This window comes from Narcine bancroftii, chromosome 1, assembly GCF_036971445.1.
Source record: "Narcine bancroftii isolate sNarBan1 chromosome 1, sNarBan1.hap1, whole genome shotgun sequence".
NCBI lineage: Eukaryota > Metazoa > Chordata > Chondrichthyes > Torpediniformes > Narcinidae > Narcine > Narcine bancroftii.
This window is the reverse complement of record NC_091469.1, coordinates 362327961-362347168: the sequence shown is the minus strand read 5'-3', so window position 1 is coordinate 362347168 and position 19208 is coordinate 362327961. Positions and strand designations below refer to the sequence as shown.

General features: G+C 40.4%; 1 protein-coding gene across 8 annotated transcripts in view; it reads left to right on the top strand.

Moving 5' to 3' along the window:
* Positions 1–19208, top strand: part of cul1b (cullin 1b) — a 123364-nt gene that overhangs the window by 71488 nt on the left and 32668 nt on the right. For all 8 annotated transcript variants that reach the window (XM_069912406.1, XM_069912420.1, XM_069912414.1 and 5 more), the window contains 8 exons: positions 1134–1264; positions 2641–2748; positions 4325–4431; positions 7721–7769; positions 11631–11762; positions 12987–13104; positions 13723–13799; positions 13907–14038. In XM_069912406.1, the coding sequence (XP_069768507.1) occupies positions 1134–1264; positions 2641–2748; positions 4325–4431; positions 7721–7769; positions 11631–11762; positions 12987–13104; positions 13723–13799; positions 13907–14038 (854 nt within the window). The remainder of the gene's footprint in view (positions 1–1133; positions 1265–2640; positions 2749–4324; positions 4432–7720; positions 7770–11630; positions 11763–12986; positions 13105–13722; positions 13800–13906; positions 14039–19208) is intronic.

Sequence of the window (19208 nt, the reverse complement as noted above, 5' to 3'; positions counted from 1 at the left end):
ATTACCATACTTGATGGCATAGAAGACCCACGTTTTTTTCCCCCCTAAAACGACTGAAAAATATCCCCTGGGTCAGGTATGCAAAGTTGAAATTAGGGTGATAATGGTGAGTAACACTGACAGTGATCATTCACTCACTAGCATCACTGCCATTAAAAAAAATCATTTAATTTCACATATGCATTAAAATTAAATTTCTTGTTTAAAAACATTAAAAATTAATGCAGTAATTTTTTTTAAAATTCCCCCACAGCCCGATAGAAAAGAAAGAAAAAAAGGAAGAAAAAGAAAATATGCTCACCCAGTAGTTTCAGTGGGATCACTGTCATCTATTGTTGAGGACTAGTGGTGGGCTTTTGGAGGGGAGCGGGGTGGTGGGATCAGTGTGGGGACTGGGCTGTGGGAGGGTGGGGGGAATCAGTTTTGGGACTGTGAAGGGCTATCGGGGAGGGGGGTAGTGGGATGGTGGGATGAGTGTGGGGGCTGTTGGGGGGGTGGGAATGGGGCAGTGGGATCAGTGTGGGGACTGGGCTGTCGGGAGGGGAGCATTGGGGCGGTGGGATCAGTTTTGGGATTGTGGAAGGCTCTCGGGGGGAGTGGGATGGTGGTGGGCTGTCAGAAGACTCATCCGGCGGCCATCTGTCGGTCCCCACACTGGTCCTGCCACCAGTCCCAACAATGATCCCATTTCTGCCCCCCCCCCCCTCCCCCCCCTTGGGAGAGAGCGGGGCAGTGGGACCAGTGTGGGGATACTGTATCTACATATTCCAATAACGTTAAATGTTTTCCCATAATACACAAAAATAAATTCTTAATATTCCCTGCTGAAATGGGTGGTCTTGTATGCCAGTGGGTCTTGTATGCCACCAAATACCGTAACTAAAATTCAATTTAAGGGTTGTATAATTTTTGGATTGGTATGGTTTTAAATACACATTTGCAACTATTATATAAATACTTTTTATAGAAACAGTTCATGATTTGTGCAACAGGATTATAAATGCTGATTTTTGTTCTTTCCACTAATCTTCAAAGGCATTTAGATTGATTTTCTTTATTAGTCTGAGCAGTCATGTCCTTTGATTCGTGGATCAAAAATAAATAAGCAGATTTTCTTCTTTTACTCGTACTAGATTTGGGTAGAATGTATAACTTGGTGTCTCGAATCCAAGATGGCCTTGGGGAGCTGAAAAAACTTCTAGAAACACACATCCACAACCAGGGCTTGGCTGCTATTGAGAAGTGTGGAGAAGCTGCTCTGAATGTAAGTTTTTTATTTTGTTTTAAAGTTAATTTATGTCCCTCTGGCTACTCTGCTTTCTGGAACACCAACTTTCTTTCATAGGAGCCACAAATTCACCTCCCATTTTGCAAATATTCATAGTTTCTCATCTAATCTCTTTTGCTGACAGACTAGATGGGAAAGTGAATATAGAACAACACAGAAACATGCCCTTTGTGTTGGACATTTTCACTCTGTGCGGGGGAAAAAACTATTCTGGCTACCCTAACCATGTCTCTCACAATTTTATAGTTGTCAGGCCTTACCTTAGCCTTTGATGCTCCAACCTCTCTTTGTACCATGTACCCTTAAATCCAGGCAGCATTTCTGGCACATATCTTTAGCTCGTTTCAAAGCCTTCAGATCCATATGGCAATGGGCAACAAGAATGCTATGTAGTAGTACTCTCAGAGATAGCATAATCAAAAGTTTTTATAGTTGCAACATGACTTCCTTACTCTTTTACTCAGTGTCCCATTCATGATGGCAAGCAGGCCATACCCTTCCTTATCACCCCATCTACTTACAGGAAGCTAAGGAGTGATTGAATTAACAATTCAAAGGAAGTGTATTCCACCCAATTTAAATTTAATTAGTAGCCAACTTTTTTTAATAGCCATTTTTAACAATTCACTCTTCAGACAGTATACACTGAAGTAATTTCATAATGGAATTTAGAAGTGTTGATTTGGCTATAGAATTGTTTTTGAGAAGTTGAGTGATTTGCACACATTTGTATTGTGGCGGCTCACCACTAGGCAGGCGAACTGGCCCCACTTGTAAGCCACGCGGCGGGGCAGCCGGCCAAAATGGCGCCAGAACAGGGCTCAGAAGCCCGCATTGGGGGACCATGTGAGGGCCGGGTGACGTCAGCGCCCTCCAGTGCGGTTCTCAGCCAGGTCTGGGCTGGGATTATAAGTACAGTCCAGCAGCCTGCAATAAACTAGTCTACTCACTGGGCTCAACCCGTCTGGTTGCGTGTGTTCTTTCAGGAACAGTGTAGCTGCTGCTACAGTATTAACTTTCTCACCTATTGTGTGAATGCACTGTGGAAGAAGGGCATGCAATTATCAGCCTATATTAAAATAAAATCTCCCATTCTTTTGGGTAACTTTCAGGTAAGTGTTTACAACTGGGCCAGGAACAGGAGTGTGTGTTCCCCCAGAGTGAGTCAAATTGCCACTCACTGAATTGACTTTTGTGTGGTATCAATCTCTGTCAAGTTCCCATTTCTCTGAACCCATTGAAGTTTTTGAAGCAATGAACTGTTAAGAAGCTTTTGTATCTATAAGTAAGTTTCAGCCTAGACATTCAAGGTTTGATTGAATCTATTTACATTGTGTTTTTTTTATATTCAGGATCCCAAAATGTATGTACAAACAATTCTGGATGTTCATAAGAAGTATAACGCGTTAGTGATGTCAGCTTTCAACAATGATGCTGGTTTTGTGGCTGCTTTGGATAAAGTAAGTATTATTGTATGGCAGCTGCATCAAATAAAATTGTTTCCATTCACAGTCAGTCGCAGCACAGGTTAAAAGTAGATGCAAAGCCTTCAGAAAAAATGCTGATAAAACTCCTCTGGAATTAAAGTTATGAACTGATGACCTATTGGTTAATGAAGTGTATAACCTATTGGTTAATGAAATGTTAACTATTTTACTGAGGACAAATGCCATCCTTGCCAACTGAGAATTTCTTGCATTTTCTGCATTTATTTCTGATTTATAGCATTTCTTTTAGTGTTATTTTTTGTTGCAGTTTGTGGGATGTCATATGCAGAGCTTATTAGAAATGCTGAAACAAAAAAAAGGAAGTATACTTGAATGGAAAGTTGCTTGTTTCCATAGTTACAACTCTAATTCCCCTTAATTCTTTAGTTGAAGAGGGCTATAATGGTGCTTACTGGTTTTCAACTGAAGTAGTCGTTGAATGTTTTTTTACTCATGATGACTTTTACCTGTACAATAGGTTTGGTGATTATTTTCAAGCAAGTGATACTTGGTGAAGTTTATCATCCTTTTGCATGCATCCACTAAGAAAGATTGTCCATGTGTCCAGAGTAATGGATAATTTATGGATTATTCTTTACATTAATTTTGCGTGATTTGGAAATAATCCATACGATAGAACTAATAGTAACAAAGATCAATTGCTCTATATTCAAGTGAATTGGATTACTGATGGCAAAGCGATACATCTGTTGACACAATCTCCTCTTTTGAAATATGGAAGAAACACAAAGTTGTTACCTTTTCAAACATGCCACTTGTCCATTTGCAGTATATGGATCTTCGCCAAAAATGCCTGATATAGAATATACCCTGTACAGTGAATTAGAAGGTTGTGGGCTCTAGATGCTTTATGCCATGGTGACGTTCTTGCAACATCCTCAAAATAGTGGTATCCAAGTGAAGTCTGCAAGATCATGTTCAGATGTTGGGGTATCCGACAAGTTAATCATCGTCACACTTGCACTGTTTATTCCTTCAAACCAATTTGCCAAAAGGACTATGGAAGTTGGAAATTTTTAATTTTTAACACTACACTCAGTAAAGTTTTGTTAGGAAGGACATTGAAGGACAGGAAATGAAACAAATGGAGATAATGAGTCACTTGATATCTGCATTGTTCTTGAAAAATGGTAAAAGGATGTCAGTGCCACATTATGAGGTTTTTGAGTTACTTGGTGATCCAAATTTTCCATGAGTTAAATTAGAATAGAATGGAAACAATAATTTTGGATGCTAAAAGAGAACATTGCATGAACAATAGAGAATTGAAATAAAAAATATAAAATGCCAAGATTAAGAAACATTATTTGTTATTTGGTTTAGTACACAAAAGTGCTGAAGCAACTCAGCAGGCCATGCAGCATTCATAGAAAACAAAAGACATTCAAAGTCTCGGGCTTGAGCCCTTCTTCCGGAGTGCCAAAGATCAGATGTACACCTGTAACTTAGTTATGTTTCAGTTGAAGGTATGAAGTGTGAGCAGCCATGTTCTCAGAGATATTGAAAAATGTTGTTTGCTTTTGTGCAGGCATGTGGCCGTTTCATAAATAATAATGCAGTGACAAAAATGGCTCAGTCATCAAGTAAATCTCCAGAGTTATTGGCACGATACTGTGACTCACTACTGAAAAAAAGGTAAGAACTTTAGGAAAAATAGGTAAAAAAATTCACCCATTGTTATGTGTGATCAAATCTGGTTTGGTGGGTTCGCAGAGAAAGGAGTCCAGACACAGGCTAAACAAATGAAGGATGATCTTTATTGCACAAACGGGGAAATAGTAACGGGGAAGACACATAACAACAGTCAGTACTTTAAAAAATGAAAGCAGTCACGTCGGATACATTGACCTCCGATACCCATGGCTCCTTAGTCTCTCTCAAACACATGTGCAGTAATATTCCGTAACAAGCACACTGTTATCATTCAGGGACTTCAACACATACTCCCAGTTCCCTGTTTCAACGGGGTACAACTCGATGCTAATTATTCCCACACAATACTACAGTCCTGCTCTAAGTGTAGTGCACACCTTACCAACAACTCCTCCAGCGATGTCCATAACTTGTGTGATCTGGCATCGAGCAGCATTCGTAGACGGGACAAAGAAGCAAAATGGCTATGCTGCTGTACGTGGGGGCCTTTTAATGTAAGTTGGGGAGTTTGGCCCTGGTAATCACTAAGTGTTTTAAAGGGACCAATGGTCAGGTGTGCATTAAAGGGTTGACCCTTTATATTCCCCTGCATACCCTTATATGTCCAGGGTAATGGATTATTCTCTAAATTAATTTTGCATGAGTCCAAGTTTAATTGGCAGGTGATGCGACTTCTGACTGGGTTCCAGACACAGAGGCCATGTGACCCTCCACAGTCCACATTCTCACCTGGTTCCAGACAGAGAGGCCACAGAACCCTCCACAATCTACACTACAGCCATACAAATTTTCTTTATAGTCTGAAATTGACATTCATAATTTCTCACAAACTGAAGAAAGAGTAAGGTTGGGAATGAGGAGAGTTTGTAATCCACTCGTCCCCTACCTGGCACACTTAAAGTTAGACACGCAACACAGACAAAAGGCCCTTTGGTCCATTATGGTCATGTGAACCATCTGGCACCCATCTCTACTAATTGCAGTTACCACCTCTTGATGCTCAGCCTTCTCTACCTTGACACTCCAAGTGCTTATATAGATAAATTTTAAATGTGAGGGAACAGGCCACTACCAATTTATTCCAAATTCCAAATTTTCCTCAGATTCTTGTAACTCTCTCACTCCTCCTCTTAAACCTCTGCCCCTAGACTTTGTAATTTCCATTAGTATAATAGTGGAAGCTTTTCACCATAACTATGCATCTCATAATTTTGTACAGTTCTATCATGTTTACCCTGTGCTTCAAGAAAAATAAATTAATCCTATTCTGTCTGCACATAAGGGAGCACACTAGGCTCCCACTGGAAGAATGTGCTCTGAGCAATATTAGAAGAATGTTCCAGTTGATTTTATTGAGAATTGGGTATAGAGCAAGATATCAGGACATCTGAGTTCTAAGAGACAAACTCTAAAAAAAAGACTGTTCTTTTGGTTGCACATGGGTTTTTTTCCCCCTTAAATTTGCAATTATTTCTCTGAATGTACTTTGTTTTAAGATTACCAGAGAATTTTAAACTACTTTCACTTCAAACAATTCTAGGCGAAGCCCCTCAGAAATGTTAAAACTGAAGATGGTGGAATTTTCAGCAAACAAGTTCAGATCAGGCAGCAACAATGGGTAAAAATATTTCATCAGTGTTTCAGGTTGGGAGTAAAGGAACATAGTCCTTTCATAAGGACTATTTTCATCTACCATTTTTATCCATGGATGCTGCCTGACCTTTTGAGTTGTTTCAGCTTCTCATTGTTGGCTAGGCAAAACGGTTCATTTAAAAAATAATAATTCTCTTTCTCCAACAATTAACTGTTTTAAACTAAAGGTACCTCTCTTATCCTGCACTCTGTGGTCCAGCAACTCCAGTAGTCCAGCAACTCCAGTGGTCCAGCAACTCCAGTAGTCCAGCAACTCCAGTGGTCCAGCAATTCCAGTGGTCCAGCACATTTGAACCTGCGGCTGATAGTACAAACTCTTCACGGACAGCATGGGACTTGAAGCCCGGTCCTGATCGCTGGCTCTGTAAAAGTTGAACCTGTCGTGATTGGGGCTGGGGTTTGAGGCCCGCACTGTCTGTTAAGGAGATTGTACTACCAACAGCAGAGTCAACCTTTACAATGCCAGCAGTCTGGACTGGGGTTCAATTCCCTCACTGGTGCTGTAAAGGTGTTGCACTAATTGCTGTTTTTAAACTTTGTTCTACCTTTGATTTATTTACATAAGGGGTTCCCTTAGGGGTCATTTTCTGTTTTCTGACATTTTGTGTGGTCCAGCAATGGCCAGGTCCCAATGTTTGGATTAATTTTCAATCAGTGACTTCTGATTTCTTGATTTATGATTCTACCAATGGATATTGTTAATCTGCTGTAATTCAAACCCCTCATAATTTTGTACTCTTCCATTTAAATTTAAATTCAATAATCACTGCTTCTATTCACATAACTGAACGTTGGCAAATTTTCCAACAAAATTTAATTTACTCTTTTTAAGGCCTTGACATTCTTAAATGTTGTACTGTGTTCTAATCAGTGATTTGTAAATATTTTTGATTATCTTCCTCAATTTTGTATTCTTGGGCTCTGTTTCTGAAACCAAGAACCTCATATGGTGCTTCTTTGAGTATGTTCACACTTTATCAAAGAGAAGCTGTTTATCCAAAAGACACTCAAGTGTTCTTCACATTATCAAATTGTTTTAAGTCCTAGAGTGGAAAGCAAATCTACAATGTATGATTCTAAGTCAGGAGTGCTCACACTAAGCTAGCTTTGATTCTAAATTCACATATTTGGAACTAAATCAATGGTTAAAGTATTAATGATAAGTTTATTGTGTTATCCGTAAACCACAATGTAGGCAGACTTTTTTTTGAGGATTCTGATCGAAAAATGAGGCATACGATTGTCATATTTTTAATAATGATTCTTGGGTGCTATTCAATTATGTCTGATTTTGCTGCAGAGGTAAGTTGCCCTTGGTCAGTGCTGGCCACAGAGGTAAGTATACTTACATTTTAAGGTCTATTCATAGTAAATTGTACAGAGCACTGCTGATCCTAAACACAAATGTTGTGCAATATTATCACATGGGTAGCCCAGAACAAGTTCCATTCACAAAACAGTAGAAGAATGCTGTCCTTTAAACACATAAAAGAGGTGATATAATAAAATGGGAGGGTTTGCTTTTTCTGCCTAGTATTTTTTACTGTTCTGGAAAATCTATGGTTATAACTTTTGTGTGCATTGAGTTAGTATTGGCACTTCAATTTGTGTTCTACAGCTCCAAGAATCCTGAAGAAGCTGAGCTTGAAGATACACTTAATCAAGTGGTGAGTACTTTTAAAAGCTGTTGACACACAGTTCATGTAGCAATATTACAATCAATAAAAGGAAAAGTTTTTTTTCACAATCCTAATAAACCTCAAATGTCTCCCTGTTACAGTTTTTCATGGACTAGCTTGTTCGTTGATTACAATACCTTGTCTACAGGCAGCAAGATTAAAAAGCATTCTATGTGAACAAATAAAATGGAAATTTTATTGATGTTGTAGAGTTACAGATAATAAAGTATTTAACCATCTCCCTATAACCATTGAATGGCTTGCCATGTTAAAGTTATTCAGTATATTGATTGGGTTTATAACACATGCCATAGTTAGTAGAAATGATCAAAGACTGGTTGTTCTATGAGTGGAAATCTGAACTCTCTTGCTCTATAGGACATTATTGTATATTAACAGCAATAAAGTCCCTTTGACTATTGAATCATCTATTACTGTCGCAGCAGCTGCAACTTCCTTCCGATAGATCTTTCCCCACAACCTCCCCAACAATACCCAAAACAATATACCATACTGAGGGAGTTGCCATAGAGGTTACACCCTCTGCCATTCTGGATAGTCACCCAGCTACTTCCTTTCGGCGAGATGTTACGAAAGCTCTTATTTGTGATGTCTTTAGCAACCCCAATGTCTGCTGTACTTCCAGATGCAACTCCAGCTACTTGATCTGGTCAGTCAGGAGATGCAGTTGTATTCACTTCCAAATCATCTTCCAAGTCATCAGGGACATTGGAAGGTTCCCTGACCACACTTTCTACGGGAGGGGTTGACCTTGCTGTACCTTGACTTAAACAGAAGAAAAAGGATGGTCAACATTTTGAGCAAAAGACCTTAATGTTCCATGTTATTGGAAGCTGTTGATTAGCTACTTAGCTAGGAAACACAGCTTGCTTTTTCAAACTGCACTTGCTTTGTCTCCTTGGAACTGATCCTCACAACCATTGGCAGTTGCCTTTTTAAATTGTTCTTGCTCCAACTTCTGTGTATGTTGCTTCCTGAGTGCCCGGGTCTGGGATGTCTCAACACATTCTTAAAGGGGAGAGTGAGCAAGCAGAAGACATGGTACATATTGGTACCAGTGATATAGGATGAGGTCCTGCCAAATGATTTCAGCGTTTGGACACCGATTTTTAAAGAGTAAGGCCTCCAAGGTGGTAATCTGTGGGTTGCTACCAGTGTTTCAGTAGAAATGGTATAGAGCACATGAAAATATGGCTTAGCAGTTGGTTCAGGAGGGAGAGTTTCAGATTTATAAACAGTTGAGATCTGTTCTCAGACAACACAGTGATCTGTACAAGAAAGAAAGGCTACACCTGAACCAGAGGGGGACCAATATTCTTGCTGGGAGATTCACCCAGGAGCCTTGAAACTAGACTGGTAGCAGTTGGAATGGGCTGGAAGGGCCTGTTACCATGATGTATATCTAAATTTAATTAAAAAAAAAGCACAGAAAGTGTGCTGAAGCAGAACAGGATGGTAGAGGACAAGCATCAAGGTTAGATAGGTAAACTTCATTGTGTTTTTTTTAATGCAAGAAGTCTGCTGGGGAAAAGCAGGTGAGATATTGTGTCGACAGGCACAGAACAAGGGGATGTTGTAGCTATAACGGAAGTTACTGTAATCACTGAGAGCTAGAGTTCAAATATGCAGAGAGATTGCTGATCTCTGTAAAAATTTAAATTTCAAAATTTAGACATGTAGCACAATAAGAGGCCATATTGGCCCACGAGTCCATGCATCCAAGTTATGACCATTTAACTTACACACCCAGTACGTTTCGAATGGTGGGAGGAAACTGGAGCCCTCGGGGAAAACCCATACAGACATGGGGAGAACATACAACTCCTTCCAGACAGCACGAAATTCAAACCCTGATCCAGATCGCTGGCACTCTAAAGGCATTGCGTTAATCGCTACGCCAACCATGCCACTCCAATAATAATAAATAAAATAACAAAGCTGTTGTTTTCAGTGATTTCAACTTCCCCAACATTGGTTGAGGAATGCCAAAGGATTAGATGGGTAAACTTTGTGTCGATGAGAATATTTTCCAGCAATATATGGATGGGCATATCAGGGAAGAGGACATTGAACTGGGAAAATGAAGCTGGCCAGATATCTTGAGGTATCAAAAGGAATTGAGTGGCCACAATTCTATTAACTTTAAGATTGTTCTGGAAAAGGTTAACACTGGTTCTCAATTTAGACTCCAAAATTGGGTCAAGGTCAATTTTGACATGATTAAGCAGGAGTTAACATAGTATACTGGCACAAGTATTGGAAAGAGCATGATGCCATTTAAGAGTGGGATCGTTTAACAGGTTCCTAGTAAGTTGAAGAGCAAGTAAGTTGAAGAGCAAGAACCTTGATTAATAAAGAGATATAGAGGCACAGATCAGAAAAGGAAAGGAGGCCTGTAAGTTTGACATCAGTGTATGATGTAAAGTAAACTAATAGAAAGTATTCTTGGAGATAATATGTATAAGTATCTAGAGAGGCAGAGACTGATCAGGAACACCCAACACGAGTTTGTGCGGGGAAGTTCATGTTTGACCAATCTTGTTGAATTTTTGGGGGAAGGTAGATGAGGGTAGAGCAGTAGATGTAGTCTATATGGATTTCAGTAAGGCCTTCAGTAAGGTTGCACGTGGAAGGTTGGTATGGAAGGTTCAGGGGTTAAATATTAATGTTGAGTTAGTCAGATGAGTTCACTGGTGGCTAGAAGGTAGATGCCAGAAAGTTATGGAGGATAACTGTCTGTCAGGATGGAGGCTGGTGGCAAGTGGTGTGCCTCGGGGATCAGTGTTGGGTCCCTTGTTGTTTGTCATTTACATGAATAATTTGGATGATGGACTTGTAAATTGGGTTAGTAAATATATGGATGATACAAAAATAGGGGGAGTTGTGGATAGTGGAGCTGGTTTTTGGGAACTGCAGAAGGATTTGAACTGCTTAGAAGTGTGGCCTGAAAGATGGCTGATGGAGTTTAATACCGATAAGTGTGAGGTGCTTCATTTTGGGAATAATAATCAAAACAGGACATATGCAGTGAAGGGGAGGGCATTGAGGAATGCCGAGGAATAGAGAGATCTTGGAATAACAGTTCATCGTTCTTTGAAAGTGGTTTCTCATGTGGAGAAGAAGGCAAATCAAAGCATAGAATATAGGAGCTTAGAGGTGGTGTCGAGACTGTTCAAGGCATTGGTGAGGCCAAATTTGGAATAATGTGTGCAGTTCTGCTCCCCAAATTATAGGAAGGATATCAATAAGGTTGAGAGGGTGCAGAGAAGATTTACTAAAATGTTGCCTGGTTTGCAGTATCTAGAATACAAAGAAAGATTCATTAGACTGGGTCTTTATTCATTGGAGCGTAGAAAGGTGAGGGGGATTTGATAGAGTAGATGTGAATAGTCCCTTCCCCTGGAGGGTAGGTGAGATTGGAACGAGGGGTCACAAATTAAGGGTTAGGGGGAAAAAGTTTTGAAGTAACATGAGAGGGAGCTTCTTCACTCAGAGAGTGGTGGCTGAATGCAATGACCTTCCAGAAGAGGTGGTTGCAGCACGGTCAATTTGCCTTCCGCCCCCCCCCACCAGCCATAGGGGTTTGAAGAGGAAAGATCATTGATGAGCCAAGGCAAAGGAAGAAAACCGAGTGTTGGAGCACGGAGGGGAAAACGTGGAATAAATGAAGTGTGTAAGAAACCGTGTTCTCACTCCAAAGCTCGATGTCCCGTTTGTCTGCTCTCTGGGCAGCTATTTTCCATCTGTCGATTTTAGTGCAGTTTCTTTGACTATAAATATACTGATACTTGCATTTTTAAAACTACTTAATGATTTGTCAATTTCTAGATGGTGGTATTCAAGTATATTGAAGACAAAGATGTATTTCAGAAGTTCTATGCCAAGATGTTAGCCAAGAGACTGGTTCATCAGAACAGTGCAAGTGATGATGCAGAAGCCAGCATGATCTCCAAACTAAAGGTCCGCGCAGCTTCCTCGAAATGAATTTTCCATTAATCTTCCTGCCTGCTAGCTACATTTTCCCATTGGGAAATTGTTCTTGGATTGTTGATGTGATTTCTACAGTAGGCAGCAATGCTATCAGTGAAGCTTCATTAGCTATTTTATTGTTATTAAAATGGAGGCATTTGAGTTGAATTAATAATTCAGAGTGGATGTTTTGAGTCTTTCCTTGCCCAGTCAATGATGTCTGAGCTTATGGTTATGTTGTTATTTTTTAATCAATTGTTCTGAAACTGTGGTTAGTGGCACTAATTGACAATTTGACCCAGGCTTTGTTTAGTGAAGCCTGCCACCTGCGTTTGCTGCTGAACCATGTCCATATGCAGAATGACCAAGACCAGTGAGGCCTTCTGTACTTTCATGTGGGCAAGCCTCAATAGACATTGCTTCTCCGATCAACTATCACAGCAAAGGCACTTTTCCATACATTTTGTCGGTCCTAAAGGGTATTATTTCTTCTGAATGCCCTGATGTTAAGAAACATTTAGAAGCTATTAACTATGAAATTATTTTGAAAAAGTTAACATTTTAAACAGAATTTATTAAAAAAAACCCCACAAAAGTAGCTTTCACATTCATGCAGATATAAAATCTTGATTTGGAATGAACAGGCCCACAGATTGTGTGTCGGGTTTAACCTGGAGCAGGATCTGAGAGTAGATTTTACAGCAAAAGCTCTTGCTCTATTGACGGGAGTCCATGCTATGTTGGGAAACTGCAGGCAAACCATGACGAATTAGTTCAGGATTTCCACATTTTTGTCAAGAGTCCCAAACTCGCCAGCAGATGTGAAAATAAACGCTGGCAGTTCCGGGTAGAACTGCTGGCAAAGTCCAGAAGAAACTGTGCCTTTTTGTATCATGAACACTTTAAACTCCAAGTTTGGGTTGCTTTGAAAGGCTTTGACAAGTACCAATTTTGTTTTTGAACACCTCTGTGGTGGCACAATCTCTTGGCTGAGAGACAAAGTTATTGCTGTTCTTGGTACTTTTTACTGTTTATTTTTAATTGCAAATTCAAACTTTTCAATTAGTGTTACAATGTGGATCTACAGATTTTATAGAACTATGATTCCATAACAATTCAAATTAAATAGATGTGCCCAGATTATTTTTATGGAGCAGGTCATCAGAACACTAGGATGAATTACATTAACTCTTAGTTCTTTCCTTTCCACTTAAGCAAGCCTGTGGCTTTGAGTATACCTCTAAACTACAACGAATGTTTCAAGATATTGGCGTGAGCAAAGACTTGAATGAACAATTCAAAAAACATTTGTCTAACTCGGAACCACTTGATTGTAAGTATAGTTGTGGACAGTGATCTGTAATTTGTTCATTTCAGAGTGAGTCTATACAGTTTCATTTTACAGTCCCACCCATCCCCACCAGCATTACAGAAATTTGCACTTTGGAATTCCCAAATCACTCGTAAGAGGACATTTTGATTTCATATTCCAAAGTTTATCTAACAAAAAGTTAAAACCATTTTTCCCCACTGGAATTTCTTTATTTGTGCGCAGGTCATGGAGCTTTGCCATATGGAAAATCCAGACATAGACAGTTTTGAAGGAATGCAACCTTCTCCCCTCCCCCCCCTCCCGAGGAATAATTTTCATTCACAATACATTTTTAAATAGTGCCCAGGCAGAGTTAGTAATGTGTAAACATTTTGATTTATATCAGAAATCATAATCATTGTTTAGCAGAGGGTGAGCCATTTGTTTTGAGTGGATGATTGGCACTTTTAAACACAGCAAGTGCAATTTATTTTAAACATTTATAAAATTTCAGGCCTACACATGGTTTATTTCCATGTAATTTTTATTGTTCTCTTCAACTTTGTTGTAGATTAATATTTTGATTCAACAAGACCATAAGTGTTTTTTTTAATTAATATATTTTTTCTTGCCCTTCAGTGGATTTCAGTATTCAGGTTTTGAGCTCCGGTTCATGGCCCTTTCAGCAGTCTTGTACATTTGCACTTCCATCTGAGGTAAATTTGATATGTTCAGAGCCTTAGTTCATGTTATTGTCAAAGCTTTATAAACAGTAAACAATTAATAAAATTATCAAATAAATCCCAGCTTTGTATAATTGCAGTTGGAACGGAGTTACCAGAGATTCACAGCATTCTATGCCAGTCGGCACAGTGGGCGAAAATTGACATGGCTCTACCAGTTGTCTAAAGGAGAACTAGTCACAAACTGCTTTAAGAACAGATATACTTTACAGGTGAGATATGATAAATAGTTTTAAATAACTATGACAATTTTGTATTGACACAATTTTTAAAAAATTTTAACTTGGAAAAAATGTCAGATAAACTAAATTCAAGACTTTCATCATTCATTATTTCTTTTCAGAGTGGAAATGTTCTAGTAAGGCGCATAAAGCATTTTCCTGTGTAGAAAGTCAGGAGGCTCAGGTTTACATCAATACAAATGGTTAGCAGAGGAGTTTTTTTTTGTTAGGATCCACTAACCTTGATAACAAGACAATGGAGTGTGATTTTTTTAAATAATGGTTGTCAAACTTTCAGTTAGAAAGAAATCTAATTATCAACAAATCAAATGCTTTCAGGGCATTGCCTATTGCCTTTTCTGTTGAAAGTACTTTTCATGTCCATCCAAGCCACTTCAGTAAATGTAAAAGAAAAGCACAACAGATGCTAGAAATTGAAATAAAAACAAAAAACTGTTAGAAATCTCAGAAGGTCAGGCAGCAATCATGGAGAAAAAATGATCAGCCTGGAACGTTGATTCTATTTCTTGTGCAACACATGATTAACATCAGGCTTCATAATGGTGTGGAGAAACAGAGAGATCCTGGGGTCAAGAGTTATAGATCCTTCAAGGTTGTTACATAAGATCATAAGGTGGTTAAGAAGTTGTACAGTATGTTGGACTTCATTAATCGGGGGGTTGAGCTCAAGAGCCATGAGGTATTATTGCAACTCTATAAATCTGATTAGAGCACACTTGGGAGGATTGTGTTCAATTCTGGTCCCCTCATTAGAGGAAGAATGTAGCTGCTTTAGTGGTGGTACAGAGGAGACTTACTAGGATATTGCCTGGATTGAAGAAGAAATCTTAGAAGCAAGGTTGACAGAGCTAGGGTTTTTTCCCATTGGAGAGCTGAATGATAAAAAGTAACAATAGGGGTAGATAAGATTATGAAGGGCATAGTTAAATAGGAAGAACAGCCAGCACCTCCTTCCTGGGGCAATAACAGTAAATACCAGAGAACATCTTTTTAAGATGAGTGGAAGTTGGGGGGTGGGGGGCAAATATCAGAGGTAAGGTTTATTTTGTCTGGAATGCTTTGCTAGGAGTGGTGGTATAGGCTGGCATAATAGGTAAATTCAAATGAAGGATGTTAGAAAAATAGAGGGATATGAGTGTGAGGTTGGGAAAGGTTTGATTGTTGTGGAGTTGGTTTATATATGTCGTCACAACATTGTGGGCTGAAGGACCTGTACTGTGCTGTAAAGTTCTACGTTTTAAATTTCTTAGCATTTCACCTAGTTTGGTAAATGTATTCCTCTTTTCAATAGGTTATCAGAATCAGGTTTATTGTCATGGATTTATTTTTGCAGCAGTATTATGCAGAACAAAGTACAAATTATGTAAATATAAGATTTTAAAAAAGTAATATAAAAGAAAGTGATTCATTGTTTGTTCAGAAATCTGATGGCAGAGGAGAAGAGGCTGTTTTTGTGACACTGAGTGTGTGTCTTCAGGCTCCTGTACCTCTTCTCTGATAGTAGCAAAGAGGAAAGGACATATCCTGGGTGGTGAAGGTCCTTGATAATAGATGCTGCTTTCTTTGAGGCACTGCATCATAAGGATGCCCATGATGGTGTTGGCCAAGTTTACAACCCTCTGTTTCCTCTACCTGCCCTGTGCATTGGTGCCTCCATATGATGTAACCAGTCATAATGTAGCAATTTGCAAGTCTTTGGTGATGTAGCAAATATTCTCAAACTCCCATTGACATGATGGCCCCAGGATCGGTCCTCAGAGATGTTAACACCCAGGAATCTGAAGTTTCTTACCCTCTCCACCTTTGACCCCTTGATGAGGACTGGTTTGTGTTCACTTGGCATCCCCATCCTGGTCCACAATCAATTCCTTAGTTTTACTGACATTGAGTGCAAGGTGGTTCATGTGACACCATTCAACTACCTAATCTATCTCACTCCTGTATGCTTCTTTGCCATCTGTAATTCTGCCACCAATAGTGGTATCATGGGCAAATTTGTAGATGGCATTTGAATTATGTCTTGCCATACAGTCATGCCTGTAGAGAAAGCAGAGCATTGGCTAAGCACACATCCTTGACATGCATCTCCGTTGATTGGCAATGAGTAGGAGATGTTGTTACCGATCTGCACTGACTGGACTTGTTAAATATTTGGCCATGAACATGAACATTCTTTGACAAACAGACTATGTATATCACATGTACTTCAGCTATAAATATTAGCTTACTTGCTCCATCATTATTAGAAGAGTCAATAGTTTGTAAGAATTCATTCCTTTGGATAGTAGAACAGAAGCAATAAATTGATACATCTTATGTAAAATTAGAAAATATGGTTTATTTTTTTGTGTACAATTTATAACTTTCCAAGCTTGTATTACTGCAAACTAATTCATCAAGTTAAGTCAAGTTTATTGTCATATGATATACAAGTACAACCCAATGCCTTTGGAAGACTACACAAAAGAGTCTGGAAAAACAACCAACTGAAAAACCTCACAAAGATAAGCGTATACAGAGCCGTTGTCATACCCACACTCCTGTTCGGCTCCGAATCATGGGTCCTCTACCGGCACCACCTACGGCTCCTAGAACGCTTCCACCAGCGTTGTCTCCGCTCCATCCTCAACATCCATTGGAGCGCTTACATCCCTAACATCGAAGTACTCAAGATGGCAGAGGTCGACAGCATCGAGTCCACGCTGCTGAAGATCCAGCTGCGCTGGATGGGTCACGTCTCCAGAATGGAGGACCATCGCCTTCCCAAGATCGTGTTATATGGCGAGCTCTCCACTGGCCACCGTGACAGAGGTGCACCAAAGAAAAGGTACAAGGACTGCCTAAAGAAATCTCTTGGTGCCTGCCACATTGACCACCGCCAGTGGGCTGATAACGCCTCAAACCGTGCATCTTGGCGCCTCACAGTTTGGCGGGCAGCAGCCTCCTTTGAAGAAGACCGCAGAGCCCACCTCACTGACAAAAGGCAAAGGAGGAAAAACCCAACACCCAACCCCAACCAACCAATTTTCCCTTGCAACTGCTGCAATCCTGTCTGCCTGTCCCGCATCGGACTTGTCAGCCACAAACGAGCCTGCAGCTGACGTGGACTTTTTACCCCCTCCATAAATCTTCGTCCACGAAGCCAAGCCAAAGACAACCCAATGAAATGGCTTTCTGCAATCCTCAATACAAACCACACAGACACAACCAGACAGAACACATTCAATACACATGCAGGACAAGTAATCGTCTATACAAATAAATAAATATTATTTCATGAATATGAGAGTTTTGGATGGTTCACGTGAGCAGTTCCTTTGGTTCTCCTGCCCATTCTCACTGCCCATGGGTAGAAGCTGTTCCTCAGCCTGGTGGTACTGGCTCAGATTTTCCTGTATTTCTTTGCTGAGACGAGGAGATGAAAGATGCTGTGTGCAGAGTGGAGGGGGTTCTCATGATTTTGCGTGTCCTCTTCAGCCAACGATCCTGGTAGATCACTTTGATGGTGGGGGGGAGGGGAGAGAAAGACTCCACTGATTCTCTCTGCCGCTCTTATTGTCCTGTGGATTGACCTCCAATCCATTTCTCTGCTGCAACCGTATCACACTGTGATGCAGCCAGTCAGGTTGCTCTCAATAGAGCTCCCATAGAAGGTTGACATAATGGTGGCTGGTAACCTTTTCTGCTTCAGCCTTCTCAGTAAGTGCGGTTGATATTGTACTTTCCTGACAAGTGAGGAGATGTTGAGTGTCTACAGTAGGTCACTAGATAAGTGAACTGCAATGAAACTTGGTGGGTTCCACTCTCTCTAATACAGAGTTGTTGTGTAGTGGAGGATGGTTGTTCCTGGTCCTCCTGAAGTCCACGATCGTCTCCTTTGTCTTGTCCATGTTGAAACAGGTTTTACCTCTCGCACCATTTCACAAGATTTTCCATGTCTTCTCTGTTGTGTAACTCATCATTGCTGTTGATGAGGCAAAGAACTGTTGTGTCATCTGCAAACTTGATGACACTATTGGATCTGGCGATACAGTCATGGGTCAGTAGCATGAACAGAAGAGGGCTGAGCATGGATTCCTGAGGTACACCAGTGCTCAGCGTGACAGTGCTCGATGTTCTGCTACCGACCTGGAGTGACTGGTCTTTCCATTAGCAGAAAGGGGTGTTGAGTCCCAGCAAGGACAGCTTCTCCACCAGCCTTTGCGGAATGATCATATTAACATCAAGCTGAAGTTAATGAACCCCAGCCTGGCCTATGAAGCATTGTTCTCTAGATGGGCCAGAATGGAATGAAGAAACAAGGCTATAGCATCATCTGTGGATCAGTTTCTTTTATAGGTGAATTGAAATTGGTCCAGCATCTCTGGGAGATGTGCTTTGATGCGTTCCATCACTTGAAGATTTTCATAATGGTGGTGGTCATTGCCACAGGACAGTAGTTTTTGAGGCCTGTTATTGTCACGTTCTTGGGTACTGTGGATGATGGTAATTGGCTTGAACCCTGTAGGAACAATGGACTGCAGCAGTCAAGTGTTGAAGATGTCCGTGAAGACCTCTGTTAATTGGTCTGTGCAGTGCTTTGGTACCCCACCACGTATGTTGTCTGGTCCCTCCTCCTTGTGTGGGTTCACCTTGGTAGAATTCTCTTCACCTTTGCCATAGCAAAGCAGGGGAACATTCGTCGGGGGATTCTGAGCTTTCTTTGGTGTCATCCTGTTCTTCTCATCAAAGCGTGGATAGATGATGTTTAGTATGTCCATCAGGGATGCATCATCATCATCCTTGACTCACAAGGTTGACTCGTGATCCGTTACAGTGTTGATCCCTTGCCACATATGCCTCATGTTGCTGGTGTCTCACAGCTGTTTGTGGATCTTCTGTGCATACCCTAGATTTGGCTTCTGGGTAACAGCAGAGTTCAGCCCTGGACTGATCTTAGTGCCATCCTATCCCCTGTCCTGCAGGCAGCATTGTAAGTTCTGAAAGGGTCCGGATCTCTGCATTCAACCCATGGTTTCTGGTTAGTCCTGGTTGTGAAGCATTTGATCTCGCTAACATCCTCAGTGCACTTGCTGATGTAGCCAGTCACTGAGCTCATGTACTCCTTTATGTTTACATGACTGTTGTAGGTGGCCACTTC